Consider the following 17,671-nt stretch of genomic DNA (forward strand, 5'->3'; position numbering starts at 1 on the left):
CGGGACACCTGTGCACCCTTTTCCTTCTACCCTCTGGCCACCCTCGTTGGGCCCTCAACCCCTACGATCTTCTGAGGCCAAAAACCTTGGGGTCATCTTCCACTCCGCTCTCTCCTTCACCCCTCACATCATGGACCTTACCAAGAAGTCCCACTTCCAGCTCCACCTCCTCAGAGGCATTCTTCCTTTTCTGACCTTCCCCCAGAAGCTCAATATCTCCAGAGCTCTGGTCCTCTCCATGCTGGACTACTGCTACAGCCTTTTTCTCAATCTCCCTCTTTCCTCCCTTTGCCCCATCCAGGTAATCCAGAATAGGGCTTCGAGACTTATCCTCGGCGTCAAGCCAAAGGACTGAATCTCTCCAGCCCTGAATTCTCTCCACTGGCTCCCGGTCACTGCAAGGATCAAATTCAAGACCCTCTGCATCATCCACAAGGTCTTCTGGGGACTGGCACCACGCTGTCTCCAACTTTCCCCCCCTAAATGCTCCCCTGCTAGAGCCCTACTAATTCCAACCCTCTGACTGTCAAACGCTTCTCCAAGCAGAGAGTGGGGGGGGGGCAGGTCTCTCTCCTCGGGTGGCCCCTCCCTTTGGAACACCCTCCTTGCCCCTTTCAGACCTCCTCAAGTTCCGAAAACTGCTCAAAATCTGTTCTTCTCTACCTCTTTCCCCTCCCTGATAATCATCCCACGTTCAACCAGTGGCCTGATCCTCATAAATTTCACAGGATCCCATGCCCTTCCTCCTAGTCATTACCAGCACCCCTGAGAGCCCCCATTGCACTGCCCTTCAGGCCCCTGTCTGGTGGCTCCACATACCACGCTCGAGAGCTGTCTGCACTAGCACCTAGCTTGAGGTCCTCCTCCTTGGCTCCCCTTAGCACTTACCCACCAGGCCCTCCTCCAAAACTTGTCCACTCCTCTGCTCCTCCTTCCACCCTCTTCCCCTTGCACTTCTCCCCAATGCACTTGCTCGGCTGAATGCCAGAAGGCCTAGTAGGACCATCACTGTATATTACTGTTCTTGCCATTGTTATTATTTCCCATGTTCCGTTCCCATTTAGCCTTGTGGTGCTTTGAAACACAATTCTGTTGTATAAAGCCCCTTACAGATGCTCAATAAAATAAACAATAAAATAAATATACTACCTATCTCTGAGCGCAGAGTCCAGCTGACTATGACTATGTCACAATGCGTATCTCTGAATGTAGCAGCAAGCAGAACCCCACACAATATAAATGCCACACAAGCCTATCCCAGAGCGTTACAGGGGCATACCGCCAACCTATACAATCTGAGCCAGATGCGAAGCAGGCAAACTTACTCAGTTAGGTTAAATGTCAGCTGTTGCAACTTGATACAGTTAGGATAATTGCAACTGTCGCTGATCACAGAGTTAGACTAAATTCAAACTCCAGCTGACCCACACAGTCAGGCTAAATGCAAACTCTGGCAGACTTACACAATTAGGCTAAATGCAAACTGTAGCTGACTCCCACACAGGCTAAATGCAAACTGTGGTTGATGCACACAATTAGGCTAAATTCAAACTCTGGCTGACTTACATAGTAAGGCTAAATGCAAACGCTGGCTGACTTACATGGGCTAAATGCAAACGCTGGTTGACTTATACCATTAGGCTAAATGCAAACTCTAGCAGACTTGCACAATTAGTTCAGTAATTGCTCAATATCTGGATAGACTCGTCACGCTATCTGCCTATAAGAACCTGAAAGTACAGCCCGTGCTCCTTCAGCTGCAAATAGTTGGAGCATAGACTGTCGCTGTTGCGAACCGTTTTATTGCAGCCGCAAGAATCGATAGAAGAATCCAATACCTGATTGGGCGCACAAACAACAAATCACCACCAAATCTGCTAGGTACGTATAATGCACCACTCTGGTGGACACTGGTCGCAGGCATGGCTTTCCCGCACACATCAGAATACAGCAAAATTCAGTTGTGCGGGCCACATACTGCTCTACCTACTTACACCAGACTATGCCTCAACACCTCCGACATCAGAATGCAGCAAAGACCTATGACATTTGGGCACGTTGAAAACAGTGAGGCTCTAGCACTCACACCATCCCCTGACCCCTCTGTGCACCCATCCACATGCCTGACCGCACGGTTTGCTCTCTACCGGAGCATGGCCAGCCCTGCCAAGCCTTATTACTCTATGACCTCCAACAGTCTGGACTTCGATCCACCAAGGGCATCCCCACTACCAGCGCTTTGAGACTATAATAATGGTAATGGCGCTATATATAATTACAATACAATACAATTAGGCTAAATGTAAATGCTGGCTGAATTACAGTTAGACTAAATGCAAACTCTGGCCGACTTACACAATTAGGCTACCTGTAGTTTGGCGTGTGATATTAGGTAGTAAGAGTAATACGAGTGGTGGGGTTTACTGGAGTACAGTAATGGTTGTACTCCTCCCCACAATACACGTACCTTTCCTGTCGCAGTAGGTTGTCTTCTTTAGGTGTCCCCGGTGAACACGGGTAAACACAGAGTGGGGCTGCTTGGTGGGGAGATGCCCTTCGCGTCTCTGGCCCTTAGCCGGCTGCCCAGGTAATGCTGCCCTGCGGGGTTCCCAGAAGGAGAGCCTTCTGGACACGCCAGCAGGCAGCAACCAAACTGGCAGTTAAGTGGGCAGGATGCGAGGTGGGGGAGAGGAGGGTAAGAAAAGGGGCTTGGGAGATGGAAAAGAGGTGAAAAACTCAGAAATAAGTCCCAGTGGGCACGGGCAGGCTGAAGAAGCAGGCTTGCCGCATTACATGGTCACTTTTACGAGGTGGGAGCTAAAGATATATTTCAGGCAGAAACAGGCGAGAAAACTCCAAGGCCTCTGGAAGGCCTTCCAGACACGTGCAGCAGGCACCAACCAACCCGGCAGAGGAGTGGGCGGAATGGGATGTGGGGGAGAGGAGGGTCAGTAAGGGGGCTTCGGAGAGAGGGGAAAAACACCAAAATTAAGATGTTTTAAAGTCCCAGTGAGCATGGGCAGGCTGGAGAAGCAGACTTGCCGCATCAGATGGTCGCCTCCACTGCACAGTGCCCGAACAAGACCCTCAGCACTGTGGCATCACATGTTACCGTTCCAAGTGTATATTTAGTGGGCTAATCTCCCTCTAACATTAAAAGATAGTTTACAAAAGTAGATAAATCAACATGAACAGTGGTCTGCTGACCTGCATAGGAATAGGCTGGGGATATTTGCAGTGGGTAGTGCTGAATTTTGCTGATGTTCTGTTCTTCGCTCTCCGTTGTCACCTCGACAACTTGGCAAACATCTGGAGGATTTGTCACAATCATTTGATCTTCCAGGTCATGATCCCCACTGCCTACGACTTGAACAAAGAGGAAAACATCAATTAGTACCACCTCACCAAACCCTCTTAAAACTAGATGTTGGTGTATCTGGGAGACGAGTGCATAGGCTACTGCACAGATCTACATTTCTGAAGGCAGTGATTTGTCCTCCACTTCAACAACAATGAAGCTTACGCATAGTTTGCACATGTCTAGCACCAGCAGTTTTCAAGGGAACAGTTTCATCTTTAATTATTTGCTTTCCAAAATTCTGCTTTGTTAATTCAGAATTGCATTTGTTTATTTCTAACAGAGCAAAAGAGAAGTAACATTAAATACCAGTTAGCTCACTGTGAGGTGCTGGAAAAAGCTACAGCCTGTCTCCTTTAAAAGTGAACAAGAGTTTGCCCTTCCTAAAACTAAACGTTGCCACACCAACAAATCATGTCATTCAAACGTTAGCCCACAATAAGCAATTACAGCGTTGTTGCCTAATACTATTTTTATAGATGTTATATTACTGTTCTGCTTTTTCATTGTATATATTTCTACAGGGTTAGAAAGCAAATACATCTTTGCAAGTGTACATTTGCAAGCACATCTACAATACCCGAACCGCAATTATCCTACCATACTGTGCATGTGTAATAGAGGCAAGTTTTCCTTTAAAAAAATTCTGCATTTGAAGCTCAAAATATGAAAGTGCAGCAGGTACTTTACTTTAATCATTAAGGGAAACTCCAGTCCCATTTACTTTGAAGTCCATAATATTAGGACAGCATTTTATTTTGGGGTATTTCGTGTCCCATTTCATGTTGCCCCCCAATTTCCTTTTTTCTGTTGTCTCTCCGGGCTCTTTCAACTTATTTTTGTGGCCAGAGGGACAGTGCCCCCATCGCTGCAAAGATTTTGTGTGTGCTTTCCTGCAGTAGGCCAACGATGAAAAAGGAATTTCAAGCATTCCTGGGGGTTTATAGTGAATATGTCTACTCCAAAAATGACGAAAAAAAAAATGTCGAATGTTTTTTTTTTTTTTTAAATGGGGGGGGGTTGCTCCCCAACCCCCTGTTTATTTTTACTAGCTAAACCCAAAAAAACATACCATAAAAAAAAAACACATTCGAATTTTCTTTTTTAGACTTTTTTTTTCTCAACATTTTTGCATTCGACATAACTGCACACCATTCCTGGGGCATGCGAGTTACTGTCAGTGAATGATCACAGACTTCTCTATCATGCTTTTTAAGGACACCCTTTTGGGCCCCTGGTGATTCGATCACCCTACGCTTGTGTTATGGAGCAGGCTGGCCAGCTGTAATTTAGTTTTTGCTTGAACAGGGAAGCAGCCAGTTTTACTGCATTAGTAGCACAATGCACTGGTATGGTAGTCATTGGGGTATTAATGCATTTGTTTAAGTTGTAATCCATTTTGTTTGTGCCATCCCTTTGTCAGTGGGGACCATGAGGCAGGCCTAAAGTGGCGGTGCTGCTGACATGGGTTTCCACAGAGTCCAGTCCTGCTGCCTCTATTGTGGTTTAAACTGACATAGACCGTTTTTTCAACCCATACATCGCCAGTACGAATCCTGTGTAGGAGCATTTCAGTGTTTGGCAGTTATCAGCCTGATTGACTGGCCACCAAAACCTTTCTTCATCACACTGGTGTGTAAATTGAGGACTGGCTAACGCCAGCCCATGAATTGATTTGAATATCTAGGAGAGACACTGCCCATTCCACACCAGAAGATTGTTTCTTGAGTTGCTGGAGGTTTACCATAAATATGGGCTGCTGATTATTAAGTATCAGGTTGGGCCAGACTGGATGAGCCCTGGTTTTGTTGTCTTAGCCTTGGGTTTCTTGTAAAGGCTGCTGGATGGCCTCCCTTGGCCATTCATCGTCTTCCTCCCAGTCTGACCTACTGGATGGACTGGCTGTTCTGTGCTGGGACCCTTTGAGTTTCTGCAGTGGCACTTTCCTGCAAAAATTTAACAAAGCACCTTGAGGTAGGGAGTCCTCCCATCTTGGAAGAGCGGTGGGTCCCATCACTATGCTTCAGCTTTGTCTTGCATTGTCTCTGGTGACCCTCCAACAGTAACCCCTGTGATGGGACTCTTATTTGTTGGCTGGCTGCACCTTCGTGTCCTCAAGCTGCCTAGATCTCCTTGGTCACTGCTTCTAGACTTCTGGTTGGTGGGTCGTCATCATGCGTGCATCAATGGTTATTCTTTTCACCAGTTGTCGCTGGTCCACATTTCAAGGCCCAGAGTGCCAGTTCCAATCACCATCCCTGTAAAAGGATCCCTGTACGTCCTAGGTTCTCCAGCCTCTTCTGAGATGAATCCGAAACAACTGGCAACTTGAGTATCAGTTCCATGGTTCTTGGATCCTGATATATTCTTTGGAATCCTCTTCAGGGGACCAGTGGGTTCTGAGGTAGTGGGGTGTTGTAGGCTTCCCTTTACTGTGGTTCACAATCGACTTGCATTGGGCCGAATCCTGTTCAGCTTCCTTCCTTCTCTGGTCAGTTAGGACTCGAACCTGGGACTGAAGCTCTTCAATTAGGACTTCTCTGGGGTTGGTTGCTTCTTTATACGCACCTGTGGAGTAGAACAAGTACTTACCTAGTATTAACCCACAACTGTGAACCTGTGTCACTTTAAATTCTATGGGGAAACCTCTTGAACTACTCCAAGTTAACAAAATAACCTCTTGGTAATGTTCTTTCCGAAGGACGTTCCTCCAATGGATTCCTCATCTGTGAAATCCTATCCACAGCGCAGCTGTTCTTCGGAAACCTTTCTGCCGAAAGGAGGTGCAAAGCAGCGCTGTGTAGGCTCCTTCTGATGCATCTACGAGCCGGACATGAAGCTGTGGCCAGAATATATAGAGGTGCTGTGGCCAGAATATATAGAGGTGCCGTGCCGTGACCTCACTTCCACCCTTTTCCCCTAGTACTCAGAGGTGAAGGGACAGCGGAACCGATACACTAGCTATCCACCAAGAGGGGCAGGCATGGAGGGCGATGATGAATCCATGGGAGGAACATCCATCAGTAGGAACATTACCGATAGATAAGTAATTTTTTGTTCTAATGGATTCCTTTCTCCCACAGATTCCTCATCTATGATAGACTCCCAAAGCAGTATGAAAATCTAGAGGCAGTACACCACTTAGACCAGAAAACTCTGAAGGACTGCCCTACCAAAGCAGGCGTCCTGGCCTGAACGGGAATCCAAGCAGTAATGCTTAGCAAACGTGCGAGACTCCGCAAGTGGACCTCTTTGCTTATAGCGTGAACAGGAAGTGTGAGTTGTTCTGCAGAGATGCCCACTTTGCCGCCTGGCAGATGTCCAGGATAGGAACTCCCCTCTGCAGGGCAGAGCTGGCAGCCACTCCTCTGGTAGAATGGGCCCCAAGACCATCATGCACATCCTTCCCAGGCAGATCATATCATTCCGGGATGCAGAGAATGATCCACCTTGACAGGGTCAATTTAGTCACAGTCATGCCAGCACAAGCACTGCGTAACCAACGAAGAAGCAGGTCATCTTTCCTAGCCTCACTCGTCTGAGAGACATAGTAGCGGAGGGTCCGCAATGGGTCCAGCCCATAGAACCGCTCCTCTTCCGTTGAAGGATGAGGCTGAGGAAATAACACAGGGAGATGGACCTTTTTGAGAGCGATGAAAATCTGAGACTACTTTTGGAAGCAAAGAGGGCTCACTCTCAAAGTCATCTTCTCCTTAGAGAAAACCAAGTACGGAGGTTTAATAGACAACGCCTGCAGTTCATTCTCTTCTTGCAGAAGTGATTGCAACCAAGAAAATCACCTTAAGGATGAGCAATCTAATAGAACGTGAATGGAGGACAGAGCTTCCATAAGGAATGTCAAAACCAAATTTAAATCCCACTTGAGGACAACAAACTGTCGTAGGGGAAACTGGTTACACAAACCCTGCAAGAACTGAATGACATTGGGGATTGTGAAGAGCTAGCCCTGTTAAGGTGACCTCTTGAAAACTGAAATAGAGGTGAGGTATCCCTTAACAGTGCCAGAAAGCAGGCCTGGTTGGGCCAAGGACAGAAAAAAAATCCAAAACAAGGGCTAATGGACAGACAGGATGAGGGGTGAAGATCCTTCTCCCGGCAGCAAGCCGAAAATGTACGCCATCTGCAGGCATAAATAGACTGTGGCAGGTCTCTGAGCTGAAAGGAGCACATAAGGAACAAGTTACTTACCTGTAACTGTTGTTCTCCAGCATGGGTCTGGCATGGATTCACATGCTCATGAATATTCCCCGTCGTCAGGCCGGGAATCCTCGGTATAGAAAAAATCAGTATCAGAATCGTTTCTGATCTGTCTTTCTCAGTAGTCACCAATCACTGGTCTCTGGGTCATACTGCCCCCAGCCAATGACTGCCCTCTCCCTAAGCCCCTCCCCTGGCAGCCATCCTCAGATTTGGTAGCACGTGAATCCATGCCAGACCCATGCTGGAGAACAACAGTTACAGGTAAGTAACTGGTTCCTTCTCCAGCATGGGGTCTGGCATGGATTCACATGCTCATGAATATAAGAATACATAGCAGTATACACATGCACAACCACGGCAGGTGGCACAAGGCTCAATATCAAGCAATACAACAACTCAACATTAAGCAACTCTTACCTCCTCACCAGGCTCACCTTAGACAAACAGGTTGCGCAGCACTGCCTGGCCGACTCTGGACTCCTCCCTGGAATCCCGGTCGACGCAGTAGAATCTCGTGAAGGTGTGCGTCGACCTCCACGTAGCAGCCCTGCAGATGTCGAGCAGGGGCACACCAGACAGGAACGCCGTAGTAGCAGCGATCGCTCTGGTCGAATGGGCTCTCGGACGGTCGGGCAGCGGTCGGTTTGCCAACCAGTGACAGTGCATGATGCAGCCGGAGAGTCATCTGGAAATGGAAGTCTTCGAGAGAGCCTTCCCTTGATTCACAGGTCCAAAGTTCACAAACAGCTGTGATGTCTTCCGGAAACTCTTCGTGCGGTCCACGTAGAACTTCAGCGCTCTAGCTACATCTAGCAAGTGCAGAGTCCTCTCAGCCGGCGACGAAGGCAACGGTAAGAAAACTGGCAACACCAAGGGCTCGTTGAGGTGGAAGTCCGACGGCACCTTGGGCATGAAGGAGGGGTGCGCCCTCAGCACCACCCTTGTGTCGTGAAAAGTCAAGTATGGAGGCTTGCAAGACAGGGCCTGGATCTCTCCCACTCATCGTGCAGAGGTGATGACCACGAGGAATGCTGTCTTCCACGACAGAAACTTCAACGGCACTGAATGCATAGGCTCGAATGGGGCCCCCATGAGCGTAGTTAGTACCACGTTGAGCTCCCACGCCGGAGCAGGGGCCTTCACCGGCGGGAATGATCAGAACAGTCCTTTCATAAATTCCTTCACCAGACGATGAGACCACAAGGACGCCCGTCCTGTAGTTCTGGTGTAACGTGAGACGGCAGCCAGATGTACCTTGATGGAAGCGTGAGATAGGCCAGCCTTGGCCAAAGACAGTAGGGTCGGCAATACTTGAGGGGCCGTAATCCGCAGAGGGTTAATCTTCTGTGCCCGGCACCAGACAGAGAACCTCTTCCATTTGTGTCCGTAGCACTTGAGAGTTGAGGATGCCCTGGCCTTTGCAAGAACCTCTCTGCAGTTGGCCGGGATGTCGTATCCTCCAAACTCTAGTGCTGCAGGAGCCAGGCCTGCAAGTTCAGCGACTCTGGTTTGTGATGAAGAATGGCGCCTCCTTCTCTGGAGAGAAGATCCGCGTCCGTCGGTAGCTTGACTGGTGTGGACGCTGACAAGTCCAGAAGGTCCGGGAACCAGATCTGCCTCGGCCACGCCGGTGCGACGAGGATCATCCTGCACCGGGACCTCTTGAGCTGGTTGACGAGCCGGAGTAGCAACGGCGGGAATGCATAAAGGAACAGGCCGTCCCAGGGGAACGAGAAAGCATCGCCCATGCTCCTCGGTTGGGGAAACCTGCTGGCGAACCTCCGGCACTTGGAGTTCGCCGCCGTCGCGAAGAGATCAATCTGGGGTTCGCCCCATCGTCGGAAGAGTCGGTTCACTTGATCCTGGCACAGTTCCCACTCATGGCACGAGCGCAGCTCCCTGCTGAGTGAGTCGGCGATGGTGTTTTTTATCCCTGCCAGATGAAAGGGTACCAGAAACATCCCTTGTGCGATGGCCCAATGCCACAGATCCTGGGCTTCCTTGGACAGGGCAGGGGGGATCTGGTTCCGCCCTGCTTCCAAATGTAAAACATCGTGGTGGTGTTGTCGGTGAAGATCCTCACCACCTTGCCCTTGAGGGACGGAAGGAAGGACCTGAGGGCCCAGAACACTACACGGAGCTCCAAGATGTTGATGTGGAGAGTCTTCTCCTCCGAGCACCAAAGGCCTCTCGCGTGGAGGCTCCCGGTGTGCGCTCCCCAACCTTCCATGGAGACATCCGTCGTCACCGTCACCTGGTGGGCCGGGGCTAGGAAGCCTGTTCCCGCTGTCAGATGAGCGCGGACACCCCACCATCGTATTGCCTGATAGAACGTTTCGTCGAGCGAGATCCTGTCCTCTAAGCTGCCCGTCGTCTGGATCCAGTGGGCGTCGAGGAATTCTTGCAAGGGCCGCATCCGAAGTCTGCAATGGGGCACCAGATAAATGCAGGAGGACATCATTCTGAGGAGGGACTTGATAGACCTCACTCTGGCCACATCCGTGGCCAGTAGACGTTGGTGGATCCCCTGCAGACGCAGCCACGCCGCCACCAGTGCTAGGCACTTGGTGAACACCCTGGGCGCCGATTTTAATCCGAACGGGAGGGCCTTCAACTGGTAGTACCGCCCTTTGACCACGAACCTGAGGAACTTTCGGTGCCTCTTTAGAATAGGGATGTGGAAGTAAGCATCCTCCAAGTCCAACGACGACAGGAAATCGCCCTCCTCCAGCTGTCCCAGCACGTGCTGGAGGGTGACCATCCGGAACTTCTGTGCCTCGATGTATTTGTTTAGTCGTCGCAGGTCCAGGATGGGACGCCATCCTCCTGTCTTCTTCCTCACAAGGAAGTATCTTGAGTAAACTCCGGAGCCCCGAAGCCTCTTCGGGACGAGCTCGATGGCACCTTTCCTGAGCATCGCCCGTACTTCCAACAGCAGTTGAGGGACGTGATTTTCCTTCCTAGCCTCGGGAGGAATGCGGGGCACCTCTTCTGGAACTCGAGGGCGTGCCCCAGGGCCAGGATATCCAGCACCCAACGGTCGGTGGAGATGGACTCCCACACGCCGACGAACTTCGTCAGCCGGCCTCCCACCGGGGTGCTTCGGCGGGGACCCGACCCGACGGTTCAATCTTGCTTGGAGGCCGCTTTGCCTCCTAGACCACCTTGGCGATGACGGCGGGATCCACCCGACTTGCCGCGTCCCCTGTAGGCCTCCTGCGACGAAGACCTTGCCGCCTGACGGTAAGTAGAGGAGTTGCTGCCGGCTCCCTTGGAGACACCCTGTCTGCCTCCGGAACTCTGAAAGGGCGGCCATCGTTGGAGCACACCCAGTGCACGGGCCGTCTCCGTGTCCGTCTTGATCGCCTGAAGGGATTCATCAACCGCCTTGCCAAAAAGGTTGTTCCCATCGAAGGGCATGTCCAAAACCTTGGTCTGAACGTCCTGGCAGAAATCTGTCGCCCTGAGCCATCCTCGTCGTCTCAGGCAAACGCCGTTGCCCAACTGACGGAAACCGGTGTCTGCGATGTCCGTAGCCACCGTAATGGCGTGGTCTGAGGCAATCTCACCTTCCTGCAAGATCTCCAGGGCCTCAGCCCTCTTCGCATCCGGAAGGAAGTCCAACAGAGGGGCAATCTTGAACCACAACTCCCTGTCGTAGCGGGCTACGATGGCCAGGGCGTTGGCCGCCTTGATGGTCGTCGCTGCAGATGAGATGACCCGTCGTCCCATCGCATCCAGTTTCCTACCCTCACTGTCCGGAGAGGAGGTTGAAGTTGAGGCCGATGCCCCCCCGCTTTCTTCTTGGCCGCCGCCGAAACGACCGAGTCCGGGGTAGGTTGCGCCCTAAGGCACAAGGGGGCAGCGTCGGGGACCGGTACTTCTTCTCGTACCGGTCCCTTTTCGCAGGAGCCGTGGCAGGGTTCTTGAAGAGGGCGAGCCCCTCATCCCAGATGTCATCAAGAAGCGGTACGGCGAGGACCGTCTTCCTTTTAGCCTCGCGCCGCTCGTAAAGGAACCCCTCCTTCTTCTTTTCCTCGGGGCAGAGCTGGAAGAGCTCGGATGCCCTGGAGATCATTGCATGGAAGGATCCAATCTCGTCGGGCGGGGACGCCTGGCCAGGGGGCGACGAGGGGGGCACGTCCCGTCGTCATGCGTACCCGTCGTAGTTGTGTCCATGCCTGGATCATCCCCGTGGGTAGTGGACCGGGGGGAAGGCAGAGAAGGCCGCAGAGGCGGGAGAGGAGGCCTAGGATGCGTCGTCCTCCTCTTTGGCAGTGGGCTCCCCGAAGGTCCTGGCTCCGGATCCTCCGTCGGGTCTGGCTCAGGCTCCTCCGCCGGGGGAAGGGGCAACCTAGTCCTTCTCTCCGAGCATAAGGACTGGATGGCTGACAAAATGGCTGCCGAGGTGTCCTGCGTCGCCGGAAACGACGGGCGTGAGGGCTCTTGAGGAGCCTCGTCTGCGTCACCGTCGCCCTAGTCATCGCCCTCGTCGGGATCCCTCCCGATGGGCTGGGTCTCCTCCACGACTTGGATGGAGCTCCTCTTCAGAGGTCGTGTCCGTATCCACGACGGCCACCACCCCTTTCCCCCCTTTCCATCGAGGACTTCGTGGGGGTCTTCTCGATGGGCCTGAAATACGACTCCCTCCGCGGTGGCAGGGAGACTCTGGGACCTGAGGGCGCCTCCACTGGTGTAGCCTCCACAGGCTGAGCCAGGGCCGCGGCGACATCCTCAATCGAGGTCCTAGCAGGGTGAATTTCTGTATGCCTGGGGCCTTCCCCTTCGGGGGAGGGTCCGAGCCTCGCTCCCCCTCCGGAGTCTTCGAGATCGACCAGGGCCTCTCCAGAAGCTTCGCCGGGTTCTCGGACTTCCTCTTACCCGAGCGTTGGCTCGTGGTCAATGGCGCCGGAGAGGGTGCGCCCTGCCTGGCAGCCATGGAGCCAGACTGTTCGGCGCTCCCGGTGCCCGCGGACTTAGCCTTTTGTTGGGCCCCCGTCGCCGGAGCACCCTCACAGGACTCAGAAGACCGCTCCGACTTCTTCTTCTTCTTCTCGCCTGGCGGGCTCTTACCTTCCAGCCAGTTGGCGAGACGGAGGTGCTGATCCTTCATGGTCCGCTCCGACATGTTTCCACAAAACGCGCAGTCCTTTTCCTTGTGCGTCTTGTCCTCATGGAGACGGTAGAGGCATAACAAATGCTCATCCTCCTTGAAAACGTTCTGAAGCCGGCATCCAGGGCAGGTCCTGAATAGCTTCCCGGGCGTCGAGCTCCCTTTCTCCTGGGCCATGTCCGGGGTAGGCCTCGGAACTTCTGGAATCCTCCAAAAGCGTAACTCGACAAAATCTTCACCCTTGAGGGGCGTAGAAAACTCCGAAATGGATCCCCGTTGATCGGAAGTAGAAACGGTGGAGCTTGAGGCTCTTTTAACCGAAAAAATAAGAAAATCTCCTGAAAAAAGCATGAAAACGCAGCAAAAGCTCAAGAGCTAAGCACAAGGACTCCCAACACTTGAACGTGCGGTAAAAATCTGAGGATGGCTGCCAGTCGAGGGGCTTATGGAGAGGGCAGTCATTGGCTGGGGGCAGTATGGTTACTACTGAGAAAGACAGATCAGAAACAAAACTGATACTGATTTTTTCTATACCGAGGATTCCCGGCCTGACGACGGGGAATATTCATGAGCATGTGAATCCATGCCAGACCCCATGCTGGAGAAATGAGATTATACGACAAATCAAACTCCTTGTATCTCTCAGTATTATGAAGATTCAGGCTGCTGAGGTTCATGTGGAGGACCCGCTCCTCTGATTGGGAGGGAAAGTTGACTCTCCTCGGAAGGTGACAGGGAGGGGAGATGGACATGTCCAGCAACTCTGGATAGCACGTGCTCTGGGCCCAGTCCGGAGCGATCAGGATGAATGTGGATCTGAACAGGAAAAATGTCCTTACAACTGGAGGAACGACGGGAATGCATGAAGGAGGTCGAAAGTCCTCTCCTCTGTCAGTGCATCCCCCAGAGCTCCGAGGTGAGAAATTCCCTGCAGCAGAACTCCTCGCACTTCCTGTTCACACTGGAAGCAAAGAGGTCCACTTGCAGAGTCCCCCAAACTGAGACCATCTCCTCCAGAACATCTCTCATTCATGGGAGGTCAAAGTCTGTCCACTGGAAGAATTTGCAGTGACATTCTCTCTTCCAGTCAGGTGCGCTGCCTTCAGAGACACTGTTCTCCAGAGCCCAGAACCACGGTCGCATTTCTTCGCTGCAGAGAGGCAAGGACCCCACACAACCTTGTTTCTTGTTGTAGTGCATGGCCACTCCGTTCTCCATCAGGATTAGAAGTCTTGCACTTCACATAGGGGAGGAAGATGACCAGGGCCAGCCTGAACGCCCTCAGCTCCAGCAAGTTGATGTGTTCCTAGAACTCTGCGGGAGACCATAGGCGAGCGTTCCAACCAATAAGAGGGGCATCCGTGACCACCGTCACCTGGGGCTAAGGTTGAGGAAACATGCCTCTCATCAAGTTGTCTCACACTGCCTACCAGGTCCGGGACCCGTAAAAGGTCCGACACATGGCCTTGAAACTGTGACCATTGTACATGGAGAAGTCACTGAATCAAATCCATGCGCAGCCTCACCTCTGGTAGCACTAGATTGCAGGAGGCCATGAGGCCCAGAGGGCACACAAAGGCAGAGGCTGGGACCTGTTCCTCGGATTGGAGGACATTGGCCATCCAAAAGATTTCTGTCACTCGGTCCTCGGGAGGGAATGCCCTGCGCCCAGGCAAGTGTCCAAGACTGCTTTGATAAATCGAAGATACTGAGACGGCGAAACCTGAGACTTTTCAGAGAAAAGCCACAGCTGTGCAATAGAGCATGTGAGGCGAAGATACTCTGACACTAGATCTGGGGAGCGGGCTCGGACAACCCAGTTGTCCAGGTTGGGAAATACATGAATGACCTCCCTTCTGAGGGGAGCAGCCACCATTGCTAGCAGTGTGGTGGAAACCCTGGGAGCTGAAAAAAGATTGAACGGCAGGACTTTAAACATTAGAGAGCAGAATAAGCAGAAATAGAACAAAGTTCGATTCCATGAACTGAAACCAGGAGCTTGTGTCCTGATCCAAGGTTTGAGACAGAGAGGAGATAGCTGGTGCCCGGTGCCCAGAATTAGAAAGGAAAAAAGGCCTTGAAATTGAAAATAAATGCATAGAAATCACCTTCTGCCACCTGGTAAATCTGTGCAGAGGAACACTCGAGATGTTCCGGAAATTGACTTCCAGAGAAGGCCCTCAGAATCAGAGACTACACACTGCAGAAGGGATTCTCAGATACCCCACAGCTGTCGAGTATCCCTTTGTAGAACATAAACAAGCAGCCAAGAGATATCTCAGTTAGACAGAGACCAGAGAAGAGGATCCCAAATGTGACGCCAGCGATAATTATGATCCCTATAGTCTAGAAGATGCCATCTGCATTTCAGGTTGCCTGAATGTCCCTGAAAACTTCCAGGAAACCATGCCACTGAGCAGTCTTCTATGCAGGACATGGATGAAGCTAATTGAACTGTGCCACCTTATACCCCAGATGCTGCTGACCAGCCGGAAACATGCTTGCCTGACATTCATGCAGATCCTCTTGTTCATCAAAGAAAATCAAGTTGTGGAGAGAGGCCAGTATCGAGACTGTACTAGAAAGCACCTGGAGTTCAGTAGGGTGCATCATCAAGCCCCAATCCAGCCATTTACAGCGTCGCTGCCAGTTTCAATCTGGGACATCATTACTTTGAGAGGAAACTAACACTTCTTCAACGCAAGAGACTGCAAGTTATGAAACCTATCAGTGCACCTGATGGAAACAAATCATCCGTGAAAATGATTTTCTTGGAGGCAGTGTGTGTGTGTTAACCACATGTAAACATGTGGCCACCTAAAATCTCTATGGAGTCTGTATGTGACCCAGGTAACAGCATAGCTGCCTTTGTGCAGGCCTAGATAGTGTTCTTTTGGTAGCAAAATATGTAACTTAAACATGTATTACAATTATGGATGAAGGTACAATGCAAATAATGATAAACTTACCCTGTAACAGTCCAAGGGAAAGCCTCTCAGAGGGTCTGCCAACTACTGGTAAAATGCACTGTGCACCTTATTTTAAATGTATAGCAAGGATTAGGTAGATGGAAGCTAGCTAGTCTAATTGATGTATATTCTTACTTAAATTAAGTGTAGCAGATTACTGTTGTTAAATGCTGGAATATGTAAACGGTTGGCCAGTTTGACAATGGTCCGTTCGAATAATAAACAGGGAAGGGCAAAAGCCAGGGTCGGAACCTCCAACATTGTTAAAAATTGAACATTCCCAGCTGACAGGAAGAGCTTTGAGGAGAAAGCAGCAGTGGAGTCATTTGGAGACGTTGTGGTGGACAGACATGGAGACTGTGACCGTGTGACCCCATCCGAGGACAAGAACCTTTTTCTGGGCCCCCAAACACAGGTCCCAATCTTCGCCACCCCAGTCTCTGAAGTAGTCCATCGGTATATCTGCTGAGTTCCATTACTGGGACTTCTGAACCGGTTATCGGTGAGGCACCAGCGGTCCGTCTGGAGTGAAAACTATAAGGTTGTGAAAGAAGCTAGTCCTTTACAAGAAGTCCATGCAATGGACTGACTAGCATCACACTTGCGACGAACCAGCAACACAGGATACAAATAGAGGAAGGACTGGCTAAAAAGAGAAGCCGGTTTCAAGCCAGCACAGCCCAGGAAGCTCAAACCTGGGAACGAGAAGGTTGTGGAAAGAAGCTGGTCCTCGGTCAAGGGAACAATGGGGAAAGGTTAGCGGAGTACTTCGTGACTCAACAGAGAACCGTCCCATCTTGAAGTCGTCAGACGGTGGCGTGACATCTGGGAGGTGAATCGTGTGGTCCACAAACTGCGCTGACAAAGATGAGCCAAAGGCTCTGTGGAGCTGCAGACACACATAAGAAAGAGGTGAGAGAAACGCTGGAAGTGTTTACAGAGAACGAGCGAGCCTGCCTGCAACCCCAGGAAGAACAAATGATGCGCCCCCAACAAATTCAAGGTATCGGTAGCGTTGTGAGATCGGTAGGGATTCAGTGCAAAGTAAAGATTGCTACGGCAGTACTCTCCCTCGTCACAGTAGTTGTGAAGATCACAAGAGAAGGCAAGACTGGTACGGGAGCAGTCTCCCTCGTCACAGTGATTGTGAAAACTAAGAGAAACCAAGAGTGGTACAGGAGTAATCTCCCTAGGTGCAGTGGCTGCGGAAACCATAATAAAAGCCAGTACTGCAAGACTAACCTCCCTTGTCCTAAGCCCCGCCCACCTGATGCCTCGTTGGTGGCTGCTCTTTTTCCCTACTTAGGGAGCCCTACAGCCTCTTTTCCTTTGAAGATGGGGTGCAGGGGCAAGTGGATCTAGGTCACCTGGCCTAAGCCCCACCCACCTTCTTAGCTCTGCCTCTTCCTTCCTGCTCTTCACTCTTAGATCAAGGGCGTCTCTCATGAAAGGCACACAAAGAAAAGGTAAATTCCTGTTTGGGCCTGTTCGGACCAGGAGGACCCAGGGCCCAAATCCCTGCTCAGACAGCAGGTAAGCATGCACCAACATGCGTTTACTCCCTCTGTCCCCACAGGCCATCCCCACCATCATCAGGCAACGCCAACGTCAACTTCTTCGGTGCTGGGGTGAGGACAGGTGCTCCGTGGCACAGTAAATTGTGCAAGTTGTGTAACGTTGCCTGCTTCTTGTATTTCGCTGTGCCCACCCTGTTGTATGCATGTGACGCCTGTATGCTTAAAACATTCATCTTGCTGTCCCCCCTGCCCCAAGACAGTCCTCTCCTGCTATCCCCCCTGCATCAACAATCCCTCCCTGCCCAGTGTAGGAATTTGTTTCGACACATTATGGTGACAACATCACCGCCTTGTTGTTGATGGTTTGACTTATGGACTCATGTGACTCATGTTGGTTCACCCATCTCGAATCTCGTCGTTCCATGATGGACTTCCTTAAGCATCACTTAATCATTGTGACCATAAGTCATGTTTTCTTTTTTTTTTTTTTAAA

At 51.1% G+C, this 17,671-nt stretch overlaps 1 protein-coding gene across 6 annotated transcripts in view; it reads right to left on the bottom strand.

Moving 5' to 3' along the window:
- IRF2 (interferon regulatory factor 2) overlaps positions 1 to 17,671 on the bottom strand; it is a 580,815-nt gene that overhangs the window by 70,411 nt on the left and 492,733 nt on the right. For all 6 annotated transcript variants that reach the window (XM_069631487.1, XM_069631488.1, XM_069631490.1 and 3 more), the window contains one exon: positions 3,208 to 3,366. In XM_069631487.1, coding sequence (XP_069487588.1) covers positions 3,208 to 3,366 — 159 coding nt within the window. The remainder of the gene's footprint in view (positions 1 to 3,207; positions 3,367 to 17,671) is intronic.

The sequence above is a fragment of the Ambystoma mexicanum genome, chromosome 6q, assembly GCF_040938575.1.
Source record: "Ambystoma mexicanum isolate Mex_15411 chromosome 6q, UKY_AmexF1_1, whole genome shotgun sequence".
Classification (NCBI taxonomy): domain Eukaryota; kingdom Metazoa; phylum Chordata; class Amphibia; order Caudata; family Ambystomatidae; genus Ambystoma; species Ambystoma mexicanum.